Genomic DNA, 15,877 nt, shown 5'->3' with positions numbered 1-15,877 from the left:
ATTATGTGGCCCCCTGCAATTGTTCCACACTCTCGCGGGTTAATACAATTAAATACCTAGGTGTTGAGTTTGATGATAAATTGAATTGGACCTCACATATTTCAAAACTTACTTCAAGAATACGTCAGCTAATTTATATCTTTAATAATTTAAAATCTGTGGCAGAACAAAATCTAGTGATATCTACTTATAAAGCTTTGTGCGAATGTATTATAAGATATTGTATATGTGCTTGGGGTAATGCATCCAAATCCCTCCTTATATTAGTAGAGCGTGCTCAGAGAGCATTACTCAAAGTTTGTCTAAAACTTCCACGTAGTCACCCAACAACCGATGTATATAAAAAAGCCAATGTACTGAGTATAAGAAAGCTGTTCATTTTTGAAATCTTACGTCGCTACCATAAAAATGATGTTCCACACTTACCGGAAAGTAACAAACGTGTCGATCGGTGTCCGTTTCCTATAACAAAATCAAAATTCGCACAGAAACACTATAAAGTAGTTGCACCTCGACTATACAATAAAATTAATAAGGAAATTAAAATTAAAAAATTAAATAATCATAAAATAAAAAAATGTATACTTACGTGGCTAGAGAAGTTTGACTACGACGAAATTGAAACCTTGCTAGGATCTATAATTTAAGCGTGCTTAAAGAAAGGAAATAAAATAATAAATAAATATTATATTGATATACTTCACACATAAAAGCACATCTTACACGCAAACACACACACACACACACATACTCACACTCACACTGACACACACTCACACTCACTTACACATACACACACAAACATTAAAGCGCTTTCCACCTTTACTTGTAATTTTTAAAATTTTCTTTTGTATAAGGTAGGTATACTGTTAAGAATTTAATGGGAGAAGCCACTGGCTCCTGAGACACAGTATTTAACTAATTCAGGAGCCTATGGATTCATATTTAAGCTGTACCTATTTATTTATGTCAATAAAGTTATTATTATTAAAAAGGTGCAGTTCGGCCACCTGATGTTAAGTGATCACCACCGCCCATTAACACTAGCCAATAATTATAATTAGGTACTAGAAAAAAACCTATTTCCGATACAATTCTTTTTTCACAACTTCATCTAAACAAACTTGAAACTAATCGCAAAAATAAATTCAATCAAAACTAAAATATACTTCCAGTTGGTTCTATCCTGAATTTTTTTAAAACTTAGTCTAACTTCGCCCGAACCAATCAAATATTGACATCGTTGATAAAGGAAACGTTAGCAAGAAAACCAGTCCCATTAAAGGTTCAAAAGTTGTATACCTTATTCAGAATGTCCAAACCACAGTAGTCCAAACATTTGCCTGACCGCGTGGGCGGGGCTGTGGGTAGATGTAAACATTCTAAAGTGAACTAGATGGACTTGTCTATAAATATTTTCGGGTTTTAACATTCTGTCTGAACCCAATGTGTGATATTTTAACGATAAAATTTATTATTTAGAACTAAATAGCAATGATAAAAAAAATAAAATTTTGCTAAATATTTTGCTCATTAAAATTTATTCTGTTAATACAAAACTGTATTCCGTATATAACTTTAATAATAGTAATTATTTTAATTTCAGGTGAATATTGCGCCGACGTCATCATGAAGTGGAACGACGTCACAGATATCAGTGAGTCAATTTCTTTTATATTTTTTGACGCTTGATAAAATGATACGTTTAATTTTGTATTTAAATTCCTTCCTACATCATGTGCATTAGTATTCGTGGCAGTCACAAAAATACCTCTTCGTTGGTAAAATCACGTTCAGTGATATAATTTGCAATGGTATAATCACGTTCAATTATTATCATGACCACGAGTTGATAAATATAGTAGATGGAATATTTTTGCACACACACGTCTGTGATTTCTTCATGCCTCTACGGATTTACCTCTTTGCTCAATTTAACAATTTATTTTTAATGATCTTTGAACATGACATTTTTTTCATTGAGATTAAGACCAAGAAGAATATAAAGCAATATGAATATTCTGTTAAATGAATACGTAAGACGTTAAACAATCTCCGAAGACATCTCAATCAGGTCGACGTAACAAGTGATATAAAAATAATGGGCAAGACGAAAGTATTGGTTTTGGCAGCCGCCGCCACTCTGCTCGCCACCGTAGTAGCGTAGTACGCGGCTCGGTGGGCGTTTTACACTTTTCGATTGAGATATTTATAGATTACCCGATTTTTTTAGTTCACGTCTTTTGATAGGATACGCTAAGAAAGAATTTACACATTTTACTGACCTGTATATTGACCATAATATGACAATTCTTAGCACCTAATGAACAAGCAAGTTGTAAGCAAAACTTACATTCAATATTGAAACATTCTATAAAAGTTAGATTAAGGATAATAAACACGAATAAAATTTAAAAGCTCCACGTGTAATTCTGACTTGTTTAAATGTTAAAGCATTAAGCCTAAGTAGAATCCCGCAGAACATTTACCGACATTCCAAGTTTTCACACGAAATTTTCCGGCCATACGCTCCAGCAATAAACAGCGTAGTCGTATCGTACTATTTATTTTTATCTTCCGGTGCGTTTACTAAAAATACTCTACGAACGTTGGGAGTCGGGACTGCACACAAATTCATTTGGCCGCTGCGTCGTTATGTTTCCTTTATACAAAGTGTTCCTTTTGGCACCGTCCAATTACTTAAAATTATTTGGCAGAGTGGCTAGGAAGTAGCCGGCGATGTGGGCACTGGGGAGAGCTGGGGATGCGGCCAGTGCCACCATTGATACGGAAATAGCGACCGCTGGCCAATGCTGTCGTCAATGAATTAAGGTTAATATCAAGCGGAGAGGAAAATAGATTCCAATACAGATTTTGATGCTCATCAGCTCATCTGCACTTAATGTTTTGGCATACCTTTTATCTGCGGGATTGTTAATTTTCTCTATTTTTTGTAGAATTTGGTATAATTTCATCAAAATCATTCATGAGAAACGATTGGCATATTATTATTAAAAAGTAAATCATGTTTGAAATGAACATTGATAAGATTTGATCCATGTAAAATAATGCAGCGTGAATCTATTAATATTTCTGATAAAATAATCAATATATGGCAATATATGTATGTATATAAAATCATATCCATGTACTATATCATATCTACCTAAGCTTTCCACTGATTAAGAGCAAACGTGATAAGCGTGAGCGTACTCAGTAATGTTAACTTAATTTATGCGCTTCGAAAATTTCCGTGCCACTGTTATTAGAATCTGTTTACCCAAACAAATTCAAACAATACGCAAACAAAGCAATTTGTGGCTCTTCAGGATTTGGCAATCGAAAGCGCCGAGTGCTCTGACGCAGCCCGTCAAGAAGTTATTAATCTGTTTGTTTGTAATAAATAGCGCCGATAGTTGTGCATTCCGGTGTAATTGTTCGCGTAATTCCTCCGAGTCTGCGGTTTCGCCGTGAGCATTGCGGTCCAGCGTCTGCTCGGCAGCCGCTTTACAATCAGGACCCTTACAATCTTGAGTCTGCTGACAGTCTCGGCTTTGTATTGTTCGAGAGAGAAAAACAACTCGAGCATTATAGACGTCTGCGGTATTCGGTTGATGTTTCTTTTAGGGCTTTAGTACAACTCTAAAATCTCATCTCCCTTAACGTGTAATTACTAATTATTCTGCAAAGGATAAACTTTGATTTCACTCGGTATTCAAATTATTTGAAGGGACCATTTCGTATTTAGAATGTGTACCCTAGCATGTTTTAAAGATGTTACTAGTAAATGAATAGCGTTCGATTCGTGCCGGCCGCCATGCTACTCTCGCCAAATTTCAGATTACATCACTACGCAAAAAATCGCGTGCGCATACAGCGCGGGCGTGCGGGGGGGTGTGTCGCGGGGGTGAGGGGCGCGCGGGAGGAGGAGGGGGGGCGCGGTTTGAACGGCCTTGGCCTTGCTCGGGCGGCCAAGGCGAACGGCGGCTCGCAATTATGTATGCGCCCAGAAGTCTAGTGTTTGAGGTTTGTTGATGACATGTGCTGTTATGATGATCAGGGGGTGCATCCTAGCTTATTGTGCTAATTTTTTCCCATTTTTTTTTTAATTTTCGGGTGGGATTGCGTGGTAGCTGCTACATCATCCAACATTCCAACAGAAAAGAAGTTTAAGACTTACAATTTTAATTAATATTATTTTGAGCTTTAACTTCTCATACCTTCCATCTACCTTCAATCTACATGTTATATTCAATTAGGGATTGTACGTATAAGTATTTGGCTAAGTGATTGAATCTCTTTTTTTTTGTTGTTGCGTGTCAAATATCAAGATCACTTTATCAAATAAGTCAAACCAGATATCGGCTAAACCGGTGGACGCGTCACTTCATTTAGATTTTAGAGCTTAACTTTTTGACAGACTTTTTTCATTTTAATGAATTTTTTACATGGTGGCTGTATAAGTGTTTGTAATATTTACATGAATAATAATATGTACGTATATTTACTAGAAATTTTGACAAGACATTTTTTATCTCTGTCCACAGAGACTCAATACAAACTGCTACCTACCTATCTGATTCAAACTCTAGTCTTGATTGGGAAGTATGTGTGTGAACTCCATAGGAAAAACAAACAAATATATTTGTTGTTTAGGTAAGTAATTCTTTTAGTTACAAAAAATTTGTTTTGTAAAAAAAGTCAATTAATTTCGAAAAGATGACGTTTTATTCGGCACATTTTTTTCTTTTATTTAAAACAACATCGCAGTTTTGCTCCAAAGCTCGTTTTCAGACAAGAAAGTAATGAAATCGTCACGTGAGTCACGCGCAGATTTTTTATACATTTACATAAAAGTCCAGTTAAGCTTAAATATCACATTAATGAGATAATAAATATTTTAAAACATGCTGAAACTGGTTTCATTTTGTAGATAGTAGGTATTATTTATGTTGAAGCCATTCGATTGGGTGTAACTGTATATTGTGAGTCGTCTAGCGTTTGATTCCTTTTTTTTTTCAATAATTTTATTAGTATTCTATATATTATTACGCAAGCCTCGATGAAATTTTAAATTTTTAAAGGTTTACACCTTCAAACACAACTTATTGAAATATCAGTTTTTGATCAAGCATGGCGCTTCACAAGTGGAAATTAAAAGAATCCAGATATTTTTTTCATCATTTTACAAATGTACAGTAAAATTCATAAAGTTCACTCATGCATATGATACGTACCAACGCTTACGAACGAAGCCGCGGGCGGAAGCAATCTGACAAATTATAAAAATCTAGAGGTGTAAACTTATTTTTTACCAAACGAATAAAATATAATATTACACGGCTTGGCAAAATGTTGAAAATTGTAATTATTACTCAAATGTTGACTGGAGAGGCCCTCTAGATGTAATTTTATGCTAAATGTTAAATTTTAACGCTGTAAAACTGTAAGTGTGAAATAATGTAAACCGGTTACGTGGCATTTTTTAGGGTTCCGTAGCCAAAATGGCAAAAACGGAACCCTTATAGTTTCGTCATGTCCGTCTGTCCGTCTGTCCGTCTGTCCGTCTGTCACAGCCGATTTACTCGGAAACTATAAGTACTACAGTGATGAAATTTGATGGGAATATGTGTTGTATGAACCGCTACAAAAATATGACACTAAATAGTAAAAAAAAGAATTGGGGGTGGGGCCCCCCATACATGTAACTGAGGGATGAAATTTTTTTTTTCGATGTACATACCCGTGTGGGGTATCAATGGAAAGGTCTTTTAAAATGATATAAAGTTTTCTAAAAAACATTTTTCTTAAAGTGAACGGTTTTTGAGATATCAGCTCTCAAAGTCGTAAAAAGTATGTCCCCCCCCCTCTATTTTTATAACTACGGGGTATAAAATTCTAAAAAAAATAGAGGTGATGCATGCTAATTAACTCTTTCAACGATTTTTGGTTTGATCAAAGTATCTCTTATAGTTTTTGAGATAGGTTGATTTAACTGTAATTTTTATTATATTTGCTGCTACGGAACCCTTTGTGCGCGAGCCCGACTCGCACTTGGCCGGTTTTTATTCATACATTTTTTGTAACCACTGATAAATGCACAATTATCTAAGATCAAAAAGGCAGATCTTTTTATTACTGGAAACGTATGTATTAAGCATACCTACATAAAAAGTCTTCCTGAAAATTAATAACCTTGTAGGCATGGACGTATAAAAAAAGACGGACGCCGTATTACGAACAAACAACGTGAAGCCACCATAGTAAGCTAGCGATCGCGTAAAGACAATAAACACGCACACACTCTCACCATAGTAAGCTAGTCGGCCGCCATTACGTCGTGAACTACCGACTGATTAACTGCGTCACTGTTTCACAAAAAATATTTAAAATGCCGTCTTGCGTGGTTAAATGGTGTCGCAACAGTACAATTTTAAATAACAAAACACAAGGGATTACATTCCACAGGGAAGCAAGTTATTACTTTTATGTTTTAATGACAAAATTATTACGGCAAAATTTATAGAAAAAAATACAGCCGCCATTGTCATCAGGACAGCTGTTGCCATGGCAACATGGCACACACGCATGGATGTTTCGCCGCCATTACTAGGCTTCACTCAATATTTAGGCGATATACCGTCCGTCTTTTTTTATACGTCCATGCTTGTAGGTATATGTCCACCAAGGTGTCCACACTTTCACATCAATGTTATAAAATAGGATTAGGTATAATTTTTCCACTTAAAACTTTCAAACAAAATACAAAGACGGGTTAATTGTTTGTAATAATGTAAGGTTAATGGTTATTTATTGTATTTGGAAACTATGTTAGGTGCACAATGTTGCCTATAATTTATGTTTCCTAATGAGTGCGCGGCACGCACCTTATATTTAATTACTTAATTAATGTTTTTCCTATAAAATATTTAATTGATTACTCATGTATTACTAGTTTTAGTGGTTGTAAATATTGCAAAATATACTGTTTTTTACAAAACATTAAATTAACATGTTTTTTTATTGGAACCTAACAAATGACAACAGTTTTGATAAATTGATTATCATTAATCATCTTAATTTCCGATTTGTTATAATATTTGGACGGTGGCATTAATCCGATATCTGATCCTAAAATTCAACAACATACTAATAATTGATCCATCATTTTCTATAATATACCTAACCTAACATCAGGACAGGACAAAAACCTAATTCACAAATAATTACAGCAATGAAACATCAATCATGACCACTCTATTATCGACGTAAGTTTTTGCCTTCCAACAATTCTCTGATTTTATATAATTATACAGAATTTCTAACTAGTTTATAAATTACTAAACTTTTTCCGATGTCACTTACATTCCGTGGAACAGAAATCGCGGTTATAAAATCTTTATTAAAAATATCTACTGCCTAAATAAGTATTTTTTTCTGGTTCATTATAACTTTTAATGATTTCAGATTTATTTTCTATAGTCTTATGTTTAATTTTTACAAGATTTAATTTTTGTTTTTACACTTTGACGTAGCCTGTGTTAGTTTTCATTATAGTCCGTTCGCGTTAAGAAAATAGTGAGTCATCGTTGTCCGCCGGCCTGGCCACGCCCCAAATTAGAAAGTCGAGTTCACAGTGACCAGTTGAAATATGCCCTTCGAACAAAACGGTTGTGTATTTTGCGTGACTCGTTCAACAATAAATTTTGAAAATGAATACTTCACCAATTCGAAAGAATAAAAGTGCATCAATAATCCATAGCGGAGAGAGACGCATAATTTACAATGTTTATAAGTACTTTAAATTGTGTGATTTGATGGAACACGCAGAACAAAATTCTTTCATAATAAATGTAACTGAAGAATCTAGCGATACTGAATAGTGATTTAAGTAATTTTAAGACATTTTTTTTCCATTAATAATAATTTAATGTTTAAAAAAATGTTTGTACTTTTTCTCCACTGTGAATACACCCTCATCCTGTAGTTGCACTGATGACTCACTATTTTCTTAACGCGAACGGACTATAGTAAGTAGTTAAGTACCTATGTCTTGTTAGTTAAAATATAAAAGATGTTCTTTTTAATTTTATAATATTTGGTATACGGTTGTATGTAACAAAAAATATGCTAAAAGATTCACCAAAGAGAATATTTTGAAATTTAAATTTAATTAATATGGTAATTGAGCCGACAATCGCCGGAAGGAAAAGACATACAAGTAACCCACTAACCACTTTTATTCGAGTCAACATTTGATAATGTGTTTGTTTATAAATATTGTTGGTAATAGGATTATTTACGATGTTTATAAATATTAACTATATTTATATTTCATCGCTTCATTCTTCAGATATTATTTACTATGTAGTTCCCTTTTTCAATGCTAGCAACCACGCACGCCTTTAGATTTTTTTTTTTTTTTTTTTAATTGAGGGTATTACGACCTGACAAGTATTTGCTCGCTTTGAACGATATTCATTCCTTTTTCGTGCGCCGCAACATACGGACGTCTCAAATAAGTGCAAGTTTCGTCATGTTGAAGAGAAATTAGAAGGAGAAAATTGATTATAGTATGAAGATTAGGAAGTTGAAGAAACATAAAACCTATCATATCATCTTCGGAATCCGAAGACGACACAAGTAAGTACTTTGGAGTTTTAACCCATTGACCACCGTAAGGCCCGATCGGGGCGCGACACAATAGATTTTCTATTGTGTCTGTGATTCCGAGGACTGATGGATTAAAGTGTCTTTATTTCGATCTGTAATACGACGAATGAAAGTTTCTTATAACTTACGAAATCGAAGCGTTGAAAAATATTCAAATATTTTTCGTTTATACCGGGAGGTTGTCCGAGATGGCATCACAAAGGTAATTTAATAGCTCATGATTTCTAAAAGTGAAATAATATTTACATATTATTACTCAACTTATGCCGGGAGGATGTCCGCGATGGCATCACAAAGGTTATGTAATTTTTTACTTTAGAGTACATACATACTTAAGTATTATTAATGTATTGAAATACATACCTATTTATACCGGGAGGATGTTCGAGATAGCATCACAAAGGTAACTTAATAGTTCATGACTTCTAGAAGTGAAATAATATTTACATATTACTCAATTTATACCGGGAGGATGTCCGCGATGGCATCACAAAGGTTATGTAATTCTTTACTTTCGAGTACATACTTAAATATCATTCATTAATGTATTGATATACATATTTATACCGGGAGGATGCTCGAGATAGCATCACGAAGGTTAAAATCGAAAATTTTTAATAGATTAAAAAATAAAAATAAAAGCCGGGAGGATATCCGCGATGATATCACAATGGTATTTTTATTGGAAAATTATAAATCTTTATTGGTACATATATATAATTAGTAATTATTTGTTTAATAATTACCAGCTTACCAGGAGGCTATTCGAGATAATAGCACGATGGTTTGTTAGTTGAATATCAACTTATGTTAAAAAATAAAATAACCCTAAATCATAATTTTATAAGTACCCTCGATAACAAAATTTTTGTTACCGGATCCAGATATCCTAGAAACTGATCCACCGACAAATTCTTTGCCGGGAATTATGTACAATACGACGGATCCAGCTGCGCTTCAAGCAAATGAACCAGTAACGGTTGATACCACGGCCCCTCAATCGGAGCCTGTCGACTTAGAACCGGATATCTTAGCAGCATTGGGCGAAGCTAATGATGTGATCCCAGAATATGGTGAAAAAATTCACGAAAGTCTCGCCAAAATATGGTTGCCGATCCTTAAGAAAGTTTTCTAAAAACTTATTAGATTCCCGAAAATTGCGTATTACTCCAGGCTCCTACGTAAATTTCGGAGATTCAGGCTGCTACCCCTGAATCCGGTAAATTCTGGGATAAGAAAATGGCTAATTTGCATTGGCAATAATTTGGGGTCGTTATAACAGACGTTAATAATAACCCCCTTTTTACGTAGTAAGAACTTGCGTAGTAAGAAATATAAGATGGAGGCCAATAAGTTTATAAGTGTATATGTCGCATATTCTCGGACCTCCATCATCGACAAACGGAATCAAGAAAAAAGTTTATTAGGCCTTGTCTAGTCAAAACTTTTTTGCAAGTTGTCGATCATTCTGAAAAGGATAATACATTGTTTGGAGACAATTTATCGGATAAAATAAAAGCTTCGAAGGTTATTACACCAAAACCTTCTAGTTCACATGCCCATACAGCACACACATCTCGCAATAGTTTCCAGGGAAACTGGCAGACACCTTCTCGCTTTCAAACAGGGGGGGGGGGGCGAGGAGGTTACAAGAGGGACATACAAAGACCAATCCCCTCTTCGTAGCCAAAGATGTCCAGCTCGAGCTAAGATTGTGCACCAAAATAACAATAAAGATTTACGTTATTTTACGATTGTTGGCGTAAAATTACTTATAATACAACCGTTCTTAAATGGGTTAAAGACGGTGTGGATTTACCATTTTTTTAATGAAGTTTTTCAAAATTCAGTGCGTACTTAATTTTGGTCGGGGCAATATAAAGCTGACATGCCTGTGGCAATAAATAACCTTATAGACTTGGGAGATATTCATGTTTGTAACCCAGTAAAGGGCAAATATATCCCAAATATATTTTTAGCACATAAATCAAACGGCGGTAAAAAATTCATACTTAATCTCAATAAATTTAGATCAAAAATGTCACTTTAAAAATGGGACGGCGTCGAAACTTATTCCCTTAAAATGGTTTCATGGGCTACAATAGACCTTAAAGAAGCTTACCTTTTAATGCCAATTGAGCCGGTATTTCGCAAATTTTTCATAAATAACAAAGGTAATAGCGTAACTTAAAGAGTTTAAAAAGCTATGCCCCATGGTCTTTCTATTGCGCTAAGAGTGTTTACTAAATTAATGAAGGAAGTTATAGCATTCTTAAGCCGAGGTTTTAAGCCTGTCATTTACCTCGACGATATTTTATGGACAGGTAAAAATTATACAGAATGCCTTAATAATTTAAAAGACAATAAAACTATTATCTTGTCTAGGCTTTGTAATCAATATTGAAATAACTTCATTGGTTCCAAGTCAAAAATGTAAATTCCTTAAATTCATGTAACCTAACTTTCTTTGCCTGATGATAAACGTAATAACATTGCACATTTAATTAATAAATTTTCAAAATTACCTATTTGCACAAGCCGAGAATTCGTGTCGTTAGTGTCTTTATACTAAGATATTAGAACGTCAAAAATATTTATTTTTAAATCAACATTTAAACAATAATTATGATTCCAAAGTGCAGTTATCAAGTTATATTCTGGGTGAATTAAATTGGTGGTCACAACATAAATATAAAACAAATTTTATGAAATCTCCAAAATTTACATTAGAGATTTTTCAAAATGCCTCAAGGACAGGTTGGGGTGACTTTTGCAATAATAAACGAGTGCATGGTTTATGGAAAGAATGTGAAAAAATCTATCTCATAAATTATTTAGAGCTGCCTTTTTAACTTTAAAAAACATTCGCAAACACCTATTCTAATTGTGCAATATTATTACGAATTGATAACAAAACTGCAGTTAGTAACATAAATAAAATAGGTGGCATACAATTTCTCCACCTTAACAAACTAACAAAGTAACTGTGGCAATGATGCGAGCATCGAAACATAATATGGTGGTTCGCGTCTTATATTAATAGTAAAGATAACGTCGACACTGACACAGAGCCAAGAAGAATAAATCCGGATATCGAATAGAGTTTATGCAATGAAACATATCAAAAAATTTGGAAGAGCATTAGGTACAATGCTGAATGCAGAAAGTAAGTGTCGTGGCATCTCGACCCTGATGCGTCATGTGTCGACACTTTCACCATAAATTAGAATAATATAAATTTTACGCATTTCCCCATTTACTTTTATTTTGAGATGTTTACAAAAAAAAAAAAATAGTTAATGATGAAGCGTGTGGGATACAAGTTCTTCCGTGGTGGCCTTCGCAGCCATGGTTCCCTATCGTCAGAGAGCTAATTTCATCAAACATTATATATTTGAAAACAGATACGTATCTAACGCATTCTCATCCCAGTCGCCTGTCGCGCCCACTGCACTCACATCTAACGCTGGCTGCAGCGAGGCTCTCCGTGAAGCCTTCCTACGGAGATACATCTCATCGGAAGCTATCAAACTTATGTTGGCATCGCTTTCGAGTAACACTAAGAAGCAATATAAGTCCATGATATAACGTAACATATCAATTATGGTGGCAGTTCTGTCTAAATTGGAATATTTCCAATTTTGAGAGTACAGTAGCGGCTGTCATATCATTTATAACAGAAGAGTTTAACAAAGGGGCTTCGTATGGTACTTTAAACTCACACGTCTGCCTATCTTTAATATTAGGAAATAATATCGGGTCAGATGAATGCCTAAATACAATTATTCTTGGGACCCACAATTAGTTTTGAACCATATCTCAAGCTGGTTTCCTAATAGAAACGTAAATTTGGAACAATTGAATAAAAAAAAATAAAAAAAAATTAGTAATTTTATTAGCGCTGTGTACAGCACAGCGAGTGCAGACGTTATCTCTTATAAATACTAATAATATTTATTTCTCAGGCCACTGCCTGTTATTATAATCTAGCTTCACTAAGCTAAATTTTTCATTACAGACCTCGTAAAAACTTCGGCTCCAGGTAGAGATCAACCTTTTCTTATACTTCCATATTTCAAACAAAATATAAGTATTTGCCCCACTACTGCACTGTCTGATTATATCTATGTCACAAAACATTTTAGGAAGGATGACGAAAATAGATTATTACTTACTTTTACAAAACCGAATAAACCTGCCACAACTCAAACAATAAGTTGTTGTATCAAAAATGTGTTATCGAAAAGTAGTGTCAACATTTCAATATTTAATTCACATAGCACAAAACACGCTTCAACTTCTGCTGCCTCTGCTAGTGGTGTATAATATACGTAAAACTGCTGGTTGGACAAAATATTTCAAAACCTTTGCATAAACTTAATGTATTTAATTAGAACGAATTTGCATAATCGATTTTACAGAAATAGTATTTAATTATATTTTCGTTAGTTTATAAAACAAAATTAATAATATTGATGTTTACGTTTTATTCTAAACTTGCACCCAAAATGGTTCTTACAAAACTTTTATCTCTTAACATCTACATAGTAAATAATATCTGAAGAATGAAGCGATGAAATATAATATATGATCAAACGAACTTCAGAGTGAAGTTCGATCATTATTATATGAATCGCTTCATTCGAAGATATTAACACCCACCACACCCTAACCCAGTTTTGTAAGATTACAGACTCTAAAAATAATGAATATCGTTCAAAGCGAGCAAATACTTGTCAGGTCGTAATACCCTCAATTAAAAAAAAAAAAAAAAAAATCTAAAGGCGTGCGTGGTTGCTAGCATTGAAAAAGGGAACTACATAGTAAATAATATCTTCGAATGAAGCGATTCATATAATAATGATCGAACTTCACTCTGAAGTTCGTTTGATCATATAATATGAACTATAAAGGTATATAATATCTACTGCATAATTGCATATGCATACGTATGCGCATTTTACACCGTAATTTTTTTTAGTTTAAGAAAAAAAAAACTTCCTATAATTCGCCGAATACAAAATACCTTTTTTCGCCATCGGTAAAAACACGTTTATTGAATCAAGCCTGTCAAAAGTGATATTATGTACTATATAAGAATATTATGTTAACCTTGGAGTCATGTTACGACATACCGCGTGTGTGTGCGTGGCTGATCGTGTGTGCATGTGTGTGTAACATGTATACGTTCATTTGCATATTTTCCTCAGCATTGTTTACATTAAATTATATCATTATAACAATATAAAAAACGTTTTAAATTACAAAAGATTCCGTGATTTGGCTCGTGTTGAGATCATTCTTTGGATTATAATGTTTATTTAATAATTATGTTTCTATTTGAATAAAATAGGCATTATAGTGATAATAAGGATTCAAATTATTTAAAATTTTAAACTGGATTTTGAGTGCTCAATAAATATGCTTTATCCACGGAAATATTTTAGTTTGAATGCGTCTTGCAACATCTTTTATATTCCTGCAAACATTTTTCCATTGCATAATATTTTGAGTTTGTAAATCAACACAAAATTTAGTCATTGATGTAAATTTCCACAAGTAGGTAAGTATGTTGTTTTCGTTTTCTCAAAATTCGGAGCATCTTATTATTTTTAATTCTGTTTGTCTATTTAGCTATGCATTTCGCAGATAAAATGGATATCCATAAACTATACAAGATTATCCAACTTATATCAAAGTCTCAGATCAAAGTATAAGTTAAACAATCACAATCGACCGCGTACGCGTGTGTGTACTGTGTACATGTGTGTGTGTGCGTGCGATCAAGTCTGCCCACGCGCAGCGATCACGTCGGTGCGCACTGTATACATTTGCATTATTGTAACCAACATTTTGTTGTTAGTATTTTTTCTGTTGTCAAATGTTTTTTTTGCCGTGTATGATAATGATGGATGGTATTTTAAGAACTGTCAATCATATTATTATAATTCTGCTTAAATGTTTTTAATTACGTACGTACGCCGTTTGGAGATAACTTTGACTGAATTAAAATTATACAACATTTTTGTCATAACCATAAACTAGTTAAATATTAATAGTCTCTTCAGCACGAAGCTTATGCAGCTCATTTTCAAAACTGCAAGACCATCAGTGACCACTGACCAGGTAAGATTAATTATGTCATTGTCATCAACTTTTATAAATTTGATGACAATGAATTATTCATACTTCATTCTACAAATATGCAGTAAGCAGTTCCTTTAGTGATTTCATTCATTTTAGTAATAGGTATGTAAAAGTCTAAACTCTAAAGGTTTTAAATGAAAAAGTCTACAATTCCCGCAACACGTGGTCACTGTAGCGTTCGTTTCGTGACTCGTTCCCGTCAACCACTGAATCTTGATCTTCGACTCCGTGATAACAATACCACTTCACCCCCCACACGAAACTGAACCCTATCCCAATGAATCAAGGCTACAAGTACGGAACACACGTGGAAAGATAATAGCAAATTGTGCGTCAAGTTGTTCAATAATTCACGTATGTTCCTCTCACCAAAATCGAATTTAACTGTTCAAAATGTTTGCTGTTGACACTAAGGTGATTTTGTGAATTAATTACTGAATATACAGTTACACATTTTAATAGCGTCGTTTAAAACAAATTCTCATTATTTTTTATGGTCGAACTTTGAAGTCGAACTCCAAAATTCAAAATTAGCCTCCGTAAAATTTTCCCATAATACATATCCCTATACAAGTTCTACTTCTAGTGTGACTATAAGATCTAATAAAACGAAATATTACACCTACCCTACCTTAAAATTACGAATAAGATCTATAATAATATCTAGGTATAACGAATTTTTCTTCATTACAGAATATCGATAGAAAGTTTAACCTACATGTATAATTAACGGCTTTTTTCAACTTATAACCTTTACGTATCATATCCTATCAATTAAATCCACTTAACTCAACAATTATTCATGTCTTGACAAGTTCAGACATGTTCAATTCTTTGTATGGCAGTCATTGGAAACACTTGGAATAAGAATAAGTCATCTCATATTACACTTTAGTGAATATATTATCGTGTTTTAAATTTAATTTTTAATAAGTACTATACTTGTCTACTTAGACAGTAATCCTAACCTTTCTAATCTCGAATAGTTATGATGATTTCCATCTCGGGTATACAACATGATCAGAACAAAATATTGATCACATCGGATACATTATTC

The 15,877-nt window shown here is 33.7% G+C and overlaps 1 protein-coding gene across 1 annotated transcript in view; it reads left to right on the top strand.

The window, feature by feature from the left end:
- Positions 1-15,877, top strand: part of Reph (Regulator of eph expression) — a 67,610-nt gene that overhangs the window by 29,922 nt on the left and 21,811 nt on the right. Inside the window, exon 3 of the mRNA XM_090101473.1 lies at positions 1,607-1,657. Coding sequence (XP_089957599.1) covers positions 1,607-1,657 — 51 coding nt within the window. The remainder of the gene's footprint in view (positions 1-1,606; positions 1,658-15,877) is intronic.

Source organism: Colias eurytheme, chromosome 4 (assembly GCF_061535395.1).
Source record: "Colias eurytheme isolate Ceu_HAF_F1 chromosome 4, ilColEury1 Martin Lab GWU primary, whole genome shotgun sequence".
In the NCBI taxonomy this organism is placed as follows: Eukaryota; Metazoa; Arthropoda; class Insecta; order Lepidoptera; family Pieridae; genus Colias; species Colias eurytheme.
Note: the sequence above shows the minus strand (reverse complement) of the source record. Positions and strands in the feature narration are given on the sequence as shown.